A 13,134-nucleotide genomic window follows, 5' to 3' on the forward strand; every position below is an offset into this window, starting at 1 on the left:
ACCGGATATTCGGACCAAGACATGTTTTTATATTATATTGATTTTGTTATGAATTCGGATCAATTTGAAATTTTTTTTTATATTGAAAGAAGTAACGATAAATTTAATGATGTATAAGAGCCGTCTAACGGAAGAGGTGCGAAAATCGGCCACCTTAGAACGATGACGTCACCACTGAATTGCGCCAAAAAGCAATATATAAGTTGTTTGGGAAAAAAATTACGTCAACCAAAAAGGTCAAATTTGAAACAAAAATATATATTCTTCTATAATGTCTGCCCACTACCGTAGTCCAGAGAATCGGTAATTCCGTAGTGTGTACCAGGTTATGGTTGGGTCATAATTTTATTCCGATTTTCCTTATTTTAGTTCTGTTACGAGAGTTCGGGGACTGTCTGTGTTAGTCAAGTGGATCTACACCCTATCCATAGGTTTCACAACTTGATGTAAAATAGGCGAACAAAATTAGATATCTCCCTGTTGGTACACAAACTTTTGGAGCGCCAATCTACTGGAAGATAAAATCATAGAAAGTGTCATTTAGAAGAGATTGATTGCTCATTCCTTCCGAAGGAATGAATCGAAATTATAGTATCAGTGTTCCAATTAATCATATGCCTAATTCGTGATGAAGCGCTAGTCACGGAAAACTTTATTACTTACTTACTTCTAATGGTAAAAATTGAATAGTCGTTTTATTAGGTTTCTTACTTAATTAATAGTCTCACGAATTGACAACTTCAGATCAGCTGCTGAAAGTTTCGCTTCCAATTCACTGTTAATTCCTTAAACAATTACAATCTATAGAAGTCATACTTGGGTGGAAAAGATTTTTTTCACATGCGAAAGCGCAATGCAGTCCCGCAAACCTTACACCAGTGGTTCCTTTTTCGTTTAATTCTTCTTAACTTATCTTAAAATCCTCTATTCCTTCCTCATTATCTATAAAAATTGGTGTTCCCGAAGTATGTGCACCAAGATGGCGCACAACCTGATCATAGTATGTGTACCAGGTTAGGCTTCAGGTTGTGCGTCATTGATGCACATACTTTTCGAGCACCTAAAAATTTAATTAATTATTTAATATTTAATAGATCCTTAGCTAGTATTAAATGCGCATGTCGCAGCCCCGTTTTATAGTATTTTATAAAGTGTACATAAAAAGGTATTATTGTAATAATAAAGAAATTAGTAATAAGCCTCCCCAGATACGACAGAATCCCTCCCATGGAAAAAATTCTACCCCGATTGAGGGAAACGTGGCCTCACACTAGCAACCCAAAATCGCGTAACTTTATCTGTATTGACAACAATCTCAGTAAACAATCAATTACCACACAGATCTGCTTCAAACCCCACATCACCGTGCGTGTATCAAGTCACACCTGTAATCCGGATATTATCGGACAATTTTATATCAATATCCGGGCAGAATTGCTATATCAGGTTACAATGACGCTATTGCGGTAAAATATGGCATGCGATAAGCTCGTTTGGATAAAGTCAATGCCCGGAGAGTTATTTAAGGAATATTCAATCGAACAACCCAACGGATTGGCTACTACACTAACATTTATCTAAATTGCACAAACAAATTTGCACAATTCATTTATTATGACGTCACCAAAACGGTTGAATTTATCTATTTCACTTACTATGACGTCATCAACGGTCTCTTAACTAAAATCACGTTATTGTGGAGTCACTAAAATATTTTCATCGATCTACTGCATTTTACTATGACATCACAATAATGCTATACCAAACCAACTCGGTATCTTCCATAAACTGATTCTAATAATTTGGAATGAATTGTCCGACGTTGTTATATTTTCTTCTTGCTACATAACAGAATAGCAATGTAAATTTAGAACATGACGAGTGAGTTATTTGTATTCTCTATTTACAATAGTATGTATGCAATTTACAATAGTATGTCTGAACTAAATCAATATCGGAAGTTTCGTGTACCGGAAACACCGAAAGGTAATAGGTCCTCACATATCGGCAAATATCAGTGGCACATTGTATAACTTTGTTCGCATCGAAAGGCTCGTCGCATAAATAAAATCTGACCAATCAAACGAACCTATTCCACAATTTCATTTAAGCTTAACAATTTCAAATCATATTCCAATGTAATGAAAAATTTAGGTCCTTCCAAATGAACGTAGCTTCTTAAACATATCGTCAGATATCAGTGGCAGCGTTTGTGGATCCTTAATCAGAGTGAACGGTCTGAATAACCGTCGTATAAATAACCAAAACTAACGCAGTTCACAATTTCACCTTAACTTAATATATACACCTATTCTCCTATTCTAAGGCTTCCAATACAATGATCATCACTATTCACGCCACAACAGAACAACTGTTGCAAAACATTTGTCATCAGACCCGATTTATTACGAGTAATAACAATGACGTTTTCTTACAGAACAATTGGTCAATGGAGAACGAGACGATGACACAATCCCTTGCATAATTGAGCATGATATAAGTGGCGTTTAATTTTTACAAACAAGCAAAAATGAAAAGTTTTGCTTCCAGAGAAAATCTAAACTCACTAAGAATTATACATCTTAAAGCTGCTTTCAAGGAGAAAGATTTCTCGACCGGTAAAATCAAAAATTGCAACGAAAAGTGAGCTTTAGAGTTAGTTTTATATGAGGCGGGAATCCGCCAGGAACAAAATCTGATTGTAGCTGCGATCACAAGTTGAAAGATTAAGTTCACCAAATAGCAACGCTTTGTATATTATAAATAACATTATATAATGCACAACGTACTAAATTTAGAATAGAGATAGATACGGTATGTGGACCCAATCGCCATTTGGATGGCCTATGAGGCTGCCATTTGAACGACAGAGAGGCCACATGGTACATACAGCAACGATAAATCGGGAAACAGATATATTAAAGACGACTAACAAGTAACGAATATGCAAAACCTTCGAGATCATTTCAACAGAGAAAACATGAATACTTCACGAGGAAACAAAAACCGCGAAAAGGAATTATATTATATATTTCTTTGCAAAGAGCAACACCACGACATTGTAACATGCAGTGTGTGCTAGCGAGCAATGCGACAACAGATCGTTCTGTAAGACCGTGTGGTTTTTGTATTGTGACTTTGGCCTTGGTACGACAATTGTTGTTTATTGCCACCTTTCATTACATACTAGGATTTTCATATTGGCTTGGCAATGAATCGAACAGAACGAGTAATACTTGGAAAAATATTTCATAAAATAACAAGAAAATACAGCGATGATAAGGTATTTCACTGTTATAGTTGCAAGTACTAGAATAGGTACTCCCGTATTGTTAGACCATAATTTTATTCCGATTTTTATTATTTTAGTTCTATTACGAGTTCGGGGACTGTCTGTGTTAGTCAAGTAAATATATCCCCTGCCCATAGGTTTCAGTCCCTTTACACAACTCGATATAAAAATAGGCGAACAAAATTAGTTACCTCTATATTGATACACACACTTCTGGAGCGATCTAAAGTATTTGTACACCATCGACGCTCAACGCTGCACAATATTTGAACCCTAAAAAAGACCAAATAAAAACCTAGTGTGGGGAAAAAAAATGATCAGGACGCGACGTCGCTAACAGTCGAAGATGTAGAAATCATTCCTACAGTCTTCTACTACGAAACCTTTTCTAAAATCTCTAGTCTATCAAAAAAAAAGGAATTTCGAGCGAGACAATGCAAACATACTCCAGCATCTACAAGTAATCTTAGTGACTTAGCAAATATTTTGCTTCATAAAGAGGCAAACTTACATTAGGGTGACGTTGATAGATGGGATTATTGAGAAGTATCAAACCTATTTTTTGAATGATATTACCCATTTACCCACTGGAAGGGTTGCAAACATTGCTATGCGGACGTCTCAAAAACAATTAAAGTATCATTATTACCTAATCTAAAAATAACTTTTGTATTATCCCTGATAATTTATCACTGCGCACATAGTCAGGCAAATACAGTCGGCGGCTCTTTTCAAAAACGATTATCTAAGTACCAAAACCCAAATGCAAAAATCACTCTAGTGTTATCCCCGATACGTCATACATAATCAGAACAAGCATAGCCGACAAAATCCTGGTCATGAATGACCAATCAATCGACAAACAACTAATAATGACAGCATGGGGCCAACATTGCTATATATTTTCTCTGTCTCTGCCCTTGTATTCAACCCGAAGAAAAAATGCAGAAAAGGTTTTAGTGACCTTAACTTATGGACGAACGGAAGCAATTAAATTACCCATCATGATTTCATTTTCAAATCATCTTCATTCATTGCCATGTTGGTAGAACGGTCAAAAACAACTTATAGCTTTTTACAACATGATTGTGGTCTGAGGCAGTCAACTCACCAGGGGGGTAAAATGGTACATGTCGAATCACAACAATTTACCAATTAACATCTTTAACAGAGCCCAAACATTTCCTACGTTGAATGCTTGAACGTGGTTTTGGGGGCGACGGTGTAAAAGTATATTATAAAATGACAAATCAGTATCCAGTAAAGTTTCCGTTTATTTGATATATATTAGGCATAAGCATTTGATATATTATGGTAAGAACAAGCGAAATAATCCGTCCTGACGAATTTGCTTTATTCTTGGCGTGCAAAACATTCTTGATGTACAAATTACAGCATCTTATAAGTACGTGTTTGCAAGAAGTACGATGCCAAGAATGGATGTCCTCGTGGGATAGATGGACACTGGGATATACAATTCAAATTGAGCTTGACTAACTTGAAAAACACAAAATTGAATTTTATCCCCGCACGTAGAAAACAGATTGGAATGTAAGCAAAGTAGTTATGTCGCTCAAAAAAGTAGTGATTTCAGAACATCACTGACAACGGAGTGAAACACTGTGGGTGATATCAATTTTCGGATTAACCCAAGAATACGATTTAAATTGGGCTTGACCGACATGAAAGTTGAACCAAAATAACAGGGTACGGCTGTTTTAGGAACAATGGGGTTTAGGGTAAAGATTGGATTAACTTGGGACCCGCGACATCGGAAGCAATGCACCATGAATAAATAAGAAATAGAGGGTTGTTTTTGTCACGGCGAAAACGTACGACAGATAATAATAAGGATTCCAAGAATAACGATTTTACAATGCGTTCAATTGCATACCTGTGGGGCCGTGACCCATCTTAAAATCCCATTATTTTGAATTTTGTGTTGAAAGGTATGCAATCTCATGATTATTGGCAATTGCAGTTGTACTGAAATTTCAAATCTCCATCCTGACTATAGCTTAATTTAGAGACCTGGTGACGCGTGCACAATAGCCTAGCTTATTGGGACTTGGGCAAGCGCATAATAAGTGAAATATTTCTGAACAAAAGTCTGAATCAATCGTGAATCCAAAATAAAAATAAATGATTATTAAATTCTGCGATTATGAGCCAGTACATTGTATTTATATTCTCATTTGAGTAGCATTGATTCAGACTTAATTAAATTAATTGCACTGACAGAACATGAGAAAATCTGAATTACAATGAACAACCTCGTCATATGTACGCTCAAACTTCGGTCAACGGATAGAGTTATTTCAGCCAATGACTAACAATGTAATAAAGCAAACAAATACAAATGACCAATTTTTGTTTGGACACCTGTAACTTGCCGAATAAGACATCAGACGACTTCAATATAAATACTACTACTAACTAACTGTTGCTTAATACAAAAACTCTCTTTCATGCTACTACTCTAACTAGAAAGATACAAATAATAGAGTTTGAACGATTTTGACAGAAATTGCTGAATGAACGGTGCAAATTTAGCTCACATCCAGATTTAGATCAAAATGGACCCCAAAAAAATATCTGAAATCAAAATAAATTGCCAAGAAAAATTTGAAATAATCAACTATTTATAGATGGATCTGTATTTGTACCTTATATTTAACGAAAAACGTTTAGTCTCTGGCACACTACACATGGAAAAACCACAACAAAAGTGAAGAAAAATACGGAAATCCAGGAAAAAACCAAGTACCAAATAGGGTAATCTTATGGATATGTGAACGCCTCAAAAATACTAAAACTGCATCATTATTTTTCACATAACCACAATTGACGCCTCACTCATCGAAAGAGTACTCTAGCCTACGTAAAGAATTATGGAAAGGTATTTAGCGACAATAAAAACATATTCGAAATATAATACGATTCGCTGAAGACGTACAAGGGTGGCGCAGTTTACGTCTATAGAAGAGCTATGCGCTAGAGATAGTTAAAGTTACATAAATGCATGGTTTACTAAAATAATTTTGACACCACAAAAATGAAATAAAGCACACATTATATTGAATCTTTACTAGTCAATGTCATCGGAAAACTACTTGTCGTTAAATATGCAGAAAATACGTTGGGTTCAATTCTCAGCAGCACAATTAGTACATAATAGCAATCTAAATGTGCTGTTTTTTTGCACTATGATCTTGCCTAAAACCTTCAATTTTCGTGTGCACAACACTGACAACAGTCAATTTAATAAAAGCGCATGATAAAATTGGAGATTACACAAGCGAGGAATGAATGTGTGTGGTCTTAGGAGTCATAATCCACAAAATTTGGATCAATTTCGTCAAAAAACATCTCTGGCTTACTGCTCTTTGTTGCGACTAAACTGCACAATTCTAGAAAATATACATGCTGAAGCGTATATGAAAATATAAAATCACAGTCATGATATTTGTTCCTTTCTCTTCAAAATCGCTCTTCATATAGTATATTGACGAATTCAGCTGCCAAATAAAACTTCTAACGCAACAATAAAAATGCTATCACGCAAAAATTTAAATGCCCGCGAATGAATGCGTGGTATATTTCCCTAGGCATTTAAAAATCCATTTCAACATCATTGCCATAATCATATTACCACTCATAGAGACATTTTCTTTAATGCCGTCGATAGCAGCCTTAACGCAAGTAAACGATCCATGGAAGATGAATATATCACATTGACATTTGGGTAATTATGAGGTTAGGCACCGACAACATTTGGCCGAACATGGGCGACTGCAATTGGAAAATGAAATATGATCTCCCATTCATGGAAAGTCGAAGAAAAATGTCCTACCCGAGTTATTCTCATTCAATCTTAATTAGGGTTCATTTTCTCTATAAGAGCAAAATTTTTGATGGATCTTTTCGCTTGACAATTCGTATCACACACACTGCGGGTTGTATTCAAATTTTTCTTGGTCCATGCAAGATTTGAGTAGCAAATTACAAACCGAGACAAATAAAGTCATGAAGTTTGGGAGATAAGCGTTCGCCCAAGAGGGCAAACTTGCAATAATTTTTATTGGTAAAGATTGGAATCGTAATTATTTACATTGCACTGAACTTCATTTGTTATTCAGCTCGGAATGCGCGCTAATAAAATTTCACAATGTGCCGAAAAAAGAGAATTGTACGATAGCACTCTGCCGTATTTTACTTATCAGAATTTGCTTTAAGCGCTTGGAAGAAAATAACAAGCATATCAGATGAAAATCACAAGCGGGGACTGAATGCCAGAAGCAATTGAGAGGAGTGGCTATGGAAGAATGGCTACAATAAACACTAAAAAATTAATACCAAAAGCAAAAATTGAAGAAAAACATGAACAACTTGTCTGTTGTCGATTAGTCAACGTGTTTTGTCAAGCGTTTATGAAATATCTATATAATTTTTTTTTTGCTTATTGTTATGGTACTTTGGTACAAGTCTTCGAATTGATCAATAAAATAAAGCAATTTCGGGTCAATAGCCGGCGTCTGTCTGGAATCATCAAGACTGGTTAGCGAGGTCGCATAAGCACATGCATGCGGACTTCTGAGGTCAAGTATTCAATAGGAAAATACTAGCTTTAGTCTGTGAGGTTATTGACCTCCAATAGCATTTATACTTATATCCGGTAAAAGTCATCTAACGCAATCCGTAAATGCCAAATAAAAGCACCCCGGTATAGGGCGGATATATTCAGTCCATTCAATGAAAAATTATCGTTGTCTTTTTGTTTCCACATGATGATTGAACTACTACTGACATTGGGGAAAATTGTTTCTCTTTTCCCTATACTTTGCGTTTGTGTATACTGTATAGGCGCAAGTACAAGCACTGGAAACAAATTTAGCGGTTATTTTTGAGTCTTTCTTTATATTTAATTATTTATACAAATGTGTTACCTTAATGTTCCCTAACCAAAGTCAGGTACTCCTGAAGTATGCGCACCAAGATGATGTCGCGCAACCTGAACCCTAACCTGGTACACAACCTGAGTTTAGGTTGTGCGCCATCTTGGTGCGCATACTTCAGGAGGTCCCAAAGTCATTTACAAAATAAGAATGAAATTTCGGCTAGACGGAACATTACAGAAACGCCATTTCCCCTGATCAAAATCTGACTTTCGTAAACTGTGAGATGTACTTTTTTGAAGTTATTTAAACTGCTGACGGTAAAATAACGTAAAAGTCTCAAAAAGGCCAACGTGGGAGAAATAAATTTGCGAGTGCGAATCGAAACTCTCGATAAGTTTGAAGGAATTTTCGGCGCTCCAGAAGTGTGTGTATCAATATACTTTACATCAGGTTATATGAAGGGACTGAAACCTATGGGCAGGGGGTATACTCACCTGGGTAACACAGACAGTCCCCGGACTCGTAATAGAACTAAAATAGGGAAAATCGGAATAAAATTATGGCCTAACCCTAACATGATAAACACACTACGGAGTACCGAATTTTCGGCCTTTTAGTAACATATGAAACGGCACCTTCCACATGCAAAAGTGAATAAAATCCATGCAAGTTCACAATCGAACCTCGTTTAATTTCTTTATATTTGTCTTCTTTTTCAACGACTTTGTCTTCATCTTCGGCTCTTATAACGACACTTGGGCGCATGATGGGTAAAGAAGTGCCTTAGAGAAGCAAAGAAAGAAATGTAGAGAATGAAGAGAGTGGTGAAGGAAGCATTAAAGTAAAGCTAGATGGAAAAAATAGAAGAAATAGAGTTAGCAATAAGGCTTGAAGGTTCAAAATTCACGCAAGTACATCTGAGAGCATGTAACATAATTAGAAGGATAGTAATACTCTTTAATGTTCCCAATTAACTTTATTTATGATATAGGTCCTCTAAATAGGCTATTGCCCAGGAAGCAATATTAAAAACAGTTTGACTCAATGCCACCAGGGCGTCTGAAACTAATATAAAATAACCCTATAATTTAGAGTTTAAACTGCGTAAAAACAGAGGGTATATCCCAAATAAATGCGAAGAGAATAAGACATACTCCATAGTTTAATAAGATTAAGGTGAGATATTAGATAGTTGATGACAGGTAGAATGTATGACAAGGGGATTAGATTAAATGATCCGAAAATAGCGGAAAATATGGTAATACAAAAAAATTGAGTTGGAATTGGACCAACACAAAGCCCTGACTCTATTACAAAGCTCAAACTTGAAGCAAAAAGTGATATCAAATAAAAATAGAATCCAAGATAGACTAGCATACAACTTTTGCAGAAAATGTGCTATTCCAAGTAGTACATAATAATAATAATATTGAATCATGATTAGGTTCATATATATTGAACCAACGTCCATCTTAACTAGTCCATGTGGGCAAAATTTTAAACTTCAATACTGTTAAATAAATAACTCTGCTCCCCACTGAGAATATCAGTGACTCACAAATTGTTTCATTGTATATATTTATTGAAACCAAACATTCCTTTTGATACCCAATGAGTAATATGTCCCTTTCAGCTAGAAGCTTGAAGCAACAACATTGAAGAAGCAGTAATTTTAAAATATTCTGAAATCCAGTAAAAAGCATCTTTATCTGAATTCCACTGAACTGAGAATATCAGCGACTCCAAATTGTTTGATTTTATATATTTATTGAAATCAAACATTCATTCCTTATGATAGGTAATGAGCAATACACTTCTTCCAGTTAGAATTTTGAAGAACCACATTGAAGAAGAACTAACTTCCAAGATATTCTGAAATCAAACAAAAGTATCTTTCTCTGAATATATTTGTCGGTAAATTTCCACTGAACAAACCTCACTTTATCACATCTTAACAACTCAGACGACAAGCGGAAAACAGGCCTAGCTGGTTATTAGCGAAGAGTGACAGCTGCACAAGAGACGTTTGTACGTCAACTTATGAAGGCATAACGCGAGGTCGTGCGTAATGTTAATTACGATCGTTACGTATTACGTCGATCATTTAGCGCCCGTGGTTTGATTATCACAGCTGATCGCTCGAACATCCTTCCCATGTACAACAAATAGCGAGTAAAAACACTAAAATAAAAAGGGAAATATCCATTCAAATAGAACTGAAATGTCAAGAAAAATAGTAAAACTGTCAACGTGTCGATAACACAAAAATATTTAAAGTTCCATGAAACATAGACATGAGAAAATATTTCACATTCAGCATATTTTGGCGAAACAGCGACTGTCTGTAACTGAATGAAATCTGACGAATACGAATAGAAGATCAGTGTAAACTGAACAGTTTCGAATGTTCCGAAATTGAGGAAATGAAATATGAGGTACCGGTAATTGAGTGATTTTTATGAACCGCTAGCGCCTCAAAGTGTAGAACAGACAATCATTTGTCAAACTCGAAATTAACATTGGTAACAAAAATGAGCACCGGAAGAGGGCGCTGTTGGGTAATATACAAACGATGAAGTTCGTGATAGGTCAATCCGTGACTGGTCTGGGTCAGACAATTTGCTTCACAATTGGAAAGCGAAGCCATCCATACACCCGCGTAAACCAACGCTTGTCGGAAGTACTTTCATTTTATGGTTCACTGTTCGAGACCGCTTCAGTGTTTCAACACACAAATAGCGGGCAAGATCGGCTTTTCAACCCCCTGCATTCTCTATTCTCTGGTGGGAATGATTATATGATTTAAAAGGGAATTAAATTTAGATTACAATAGCGCTGTCAGATGGCTGAATATTGAGCCAGTTACATATGCTCAGTTTATTCGATAGCAATTCACATTGAATCACTAATTTCGCCTGTAAATCTGATACAGCTTTTACCAGTTTCTGTAAACCGAATGCCTAACATAATCGCCCCTTTGTCGAATGCTAGGTACTCGTGGTGAGAAAGGTATATTGTTTATCTGGTCGTGGACAAGTGGCCGTCGAGGCCAGAAATGAAAAGATAAAACAACTCCCATTTAAAGCGATGTATACAAGGTGTCCATAAAGTCCCTATACAATTTCAATTTCGTAATGAAGTCATTTCTCAATAGATCTTAACCAGGTTTCTTTTTTTAATCAGTAATTGTTGAAGTATTTTTACTTTTTTTAATACATCGGTGAGCGCCAAAACAATATATGGTATCGATAAATTCCCTTTGCAATTTTGAAAAATTTCAAGACTTTATGAACACCATGTATAAACGAGTAACACGGATGGACTGACGAACTTTCAAAAATTCATCTCACATTTTTACTCACTCAATGTGTATGAAAATCATGCATGTTCAATTACCTACTTTCCAGAATTGTAGTAATCACAAAATTTTACAAAAGTTTCCACGTTATTCCGTAAACAAGCGTTCAAATTCAGCTGTATTTATAGTACAAAGTAACATTTATAACTGTCATGTGAATAATGATAAATAACCTCAAAAACATAGATGCATCATCGTTTGGTCTAGTTATCGTTGGCTAACACGGCCTCGTGGTCAATTATCCCAATTCTTCATGACATGACGATGTTCTTATTTCGCTGCCTCATTGAAAAATATTAACATCATACCCAAACAAGACTTCAACAAGTATGGGTCACTCAAATAGCAAACTACTCGGATGCCGGTCGTGGCAGGTAGAAAGTTACTTTTATTAAAACATTATAATGTGGAGTTGCCATTCCAAAATGATGTCATAATCGTATTTGTTGAAGGCCAGGCGAACACGAAGAAACGTAACATGATTTTATACCACGGCATGCATCGGGGTGGTAACCGCAATATGACGTCATATATAGTTATGACGCCATAAAGAACTTTCTACTAAGCATGGAAAACTACAAAGTGACTATCATTGCCTTACTCATATAAAAGCAAACAAAAACTTTGCGTAAAGCGTCTCCACATTAATTTCTTGTGGACTGGTGTACAAGAGAATTTTCATCTTTTTTACATTTAAGTTGTTGCATTCATCGGTAGAAATAAAGACAAAGGTTAGGTATTGGCCACAAAACAACGTCATCAATAGATATAACGTCATAAAATGTTAAGAATTTCCGAGCTGGTCAAGAAGAAGAAATCTAGCACGGACTTTAATAATCTTTATAGGTAGGCTATAGATAAAACGTTTGCGTGGCGCGTCTCCACAATAAATTCTTGTTAAATAGTGTGCAAATGATATAAAGACACCGTTTATATATTCAAGGATTGCATTTATTTGCCACAACATGCAAGAAAACGAAAGATTTTTGTGTAAGTGTACATTTCACACTCTTTTTTTTTTTTTTTTTGTGCGTGTCATCTCTCTTAAAAATACGTTACTAATGTACTACCCCGTGGAAACTATTTGTATAAAGTATATGGATAACAAGTTAACAGCCCGCCTACGCGACCTAGTTAAAACGATTTAACTTCTCACGACGATATTATTAGCATTACGTCATATCTCTTTCAGAAATCAATATCATGTCAGACGTTTTTAATTACATAATTTATTTCATGGAATTTCTTATTTATTTACAAGTCGTGAACGTGGGCTGTTCTGGTCTTGTGAGTTGCTTCTAAATCATAGTAAAAGTAATAAAATTGACAATCTAACGATTGTATTAAATTGTACTGAATCTACTGTTTATTAGCAGGGAAGGGTATGATTTACATATTTATCCTGGCGGAAAGGAAAGTCTACGAATTTATCATATGACGAACCATGGCCTCTTGTCCGCTTAATAGTCCATGTCGGGTATGGGATTAGTTAGCCAGTTATTTGTTTCAGATACATGGACTTGATGTCGTTGATTGGAGTATGGCGCTTTGAACCGCTAATTTTGGTCAAACGAAATGCTACTGAA

The 13,134-nt window shown here is 35.7% G+C and overlaps 1 protein-coding gene across 3 annotated transcripts in view; it reads right to left on the reverse strand.

Annotated features, from left to right (window-relative positions):
- The window catches only part of LOC120340792 (uncharacterized), a 60,653-nt gene that overhangs the window by 32,036 nt on the left and 15,483 nt on the right, over positions 1-13,134 (reverse strand). Inside the window, exon 3 of one of the 3 annotated variants that reach the window (XM_039409157.2) lies at positions 8,874-8,972. The exons of the other annotated variants lie outside the window; for them this stretch is intronic. Coding sequence (XP_039265091.2) covers positions 8,874-8,972 — 99 coding nt within the window. The remainder of the gene's footprint in view (positions 1-8,873; positions 8,973-13,134) is intronic. 3 annotated transcript variants of the gene reach the window in all.

The sequence above is a fragment of the Styela clava genome, chromosome 14 (genome assembly GCF_964204865.1).
Source record: "Styela clava chromosome 14, kaStyClav1.hap1.2, whole genome shotgun sequence".
Taxonomy (NCBI): domain Eukaryota; kingdom Metazoa; phylum Chordata; class Ascidiacea; order Stolidobranchia; family Styelidae; genus Styela; species Styela clava.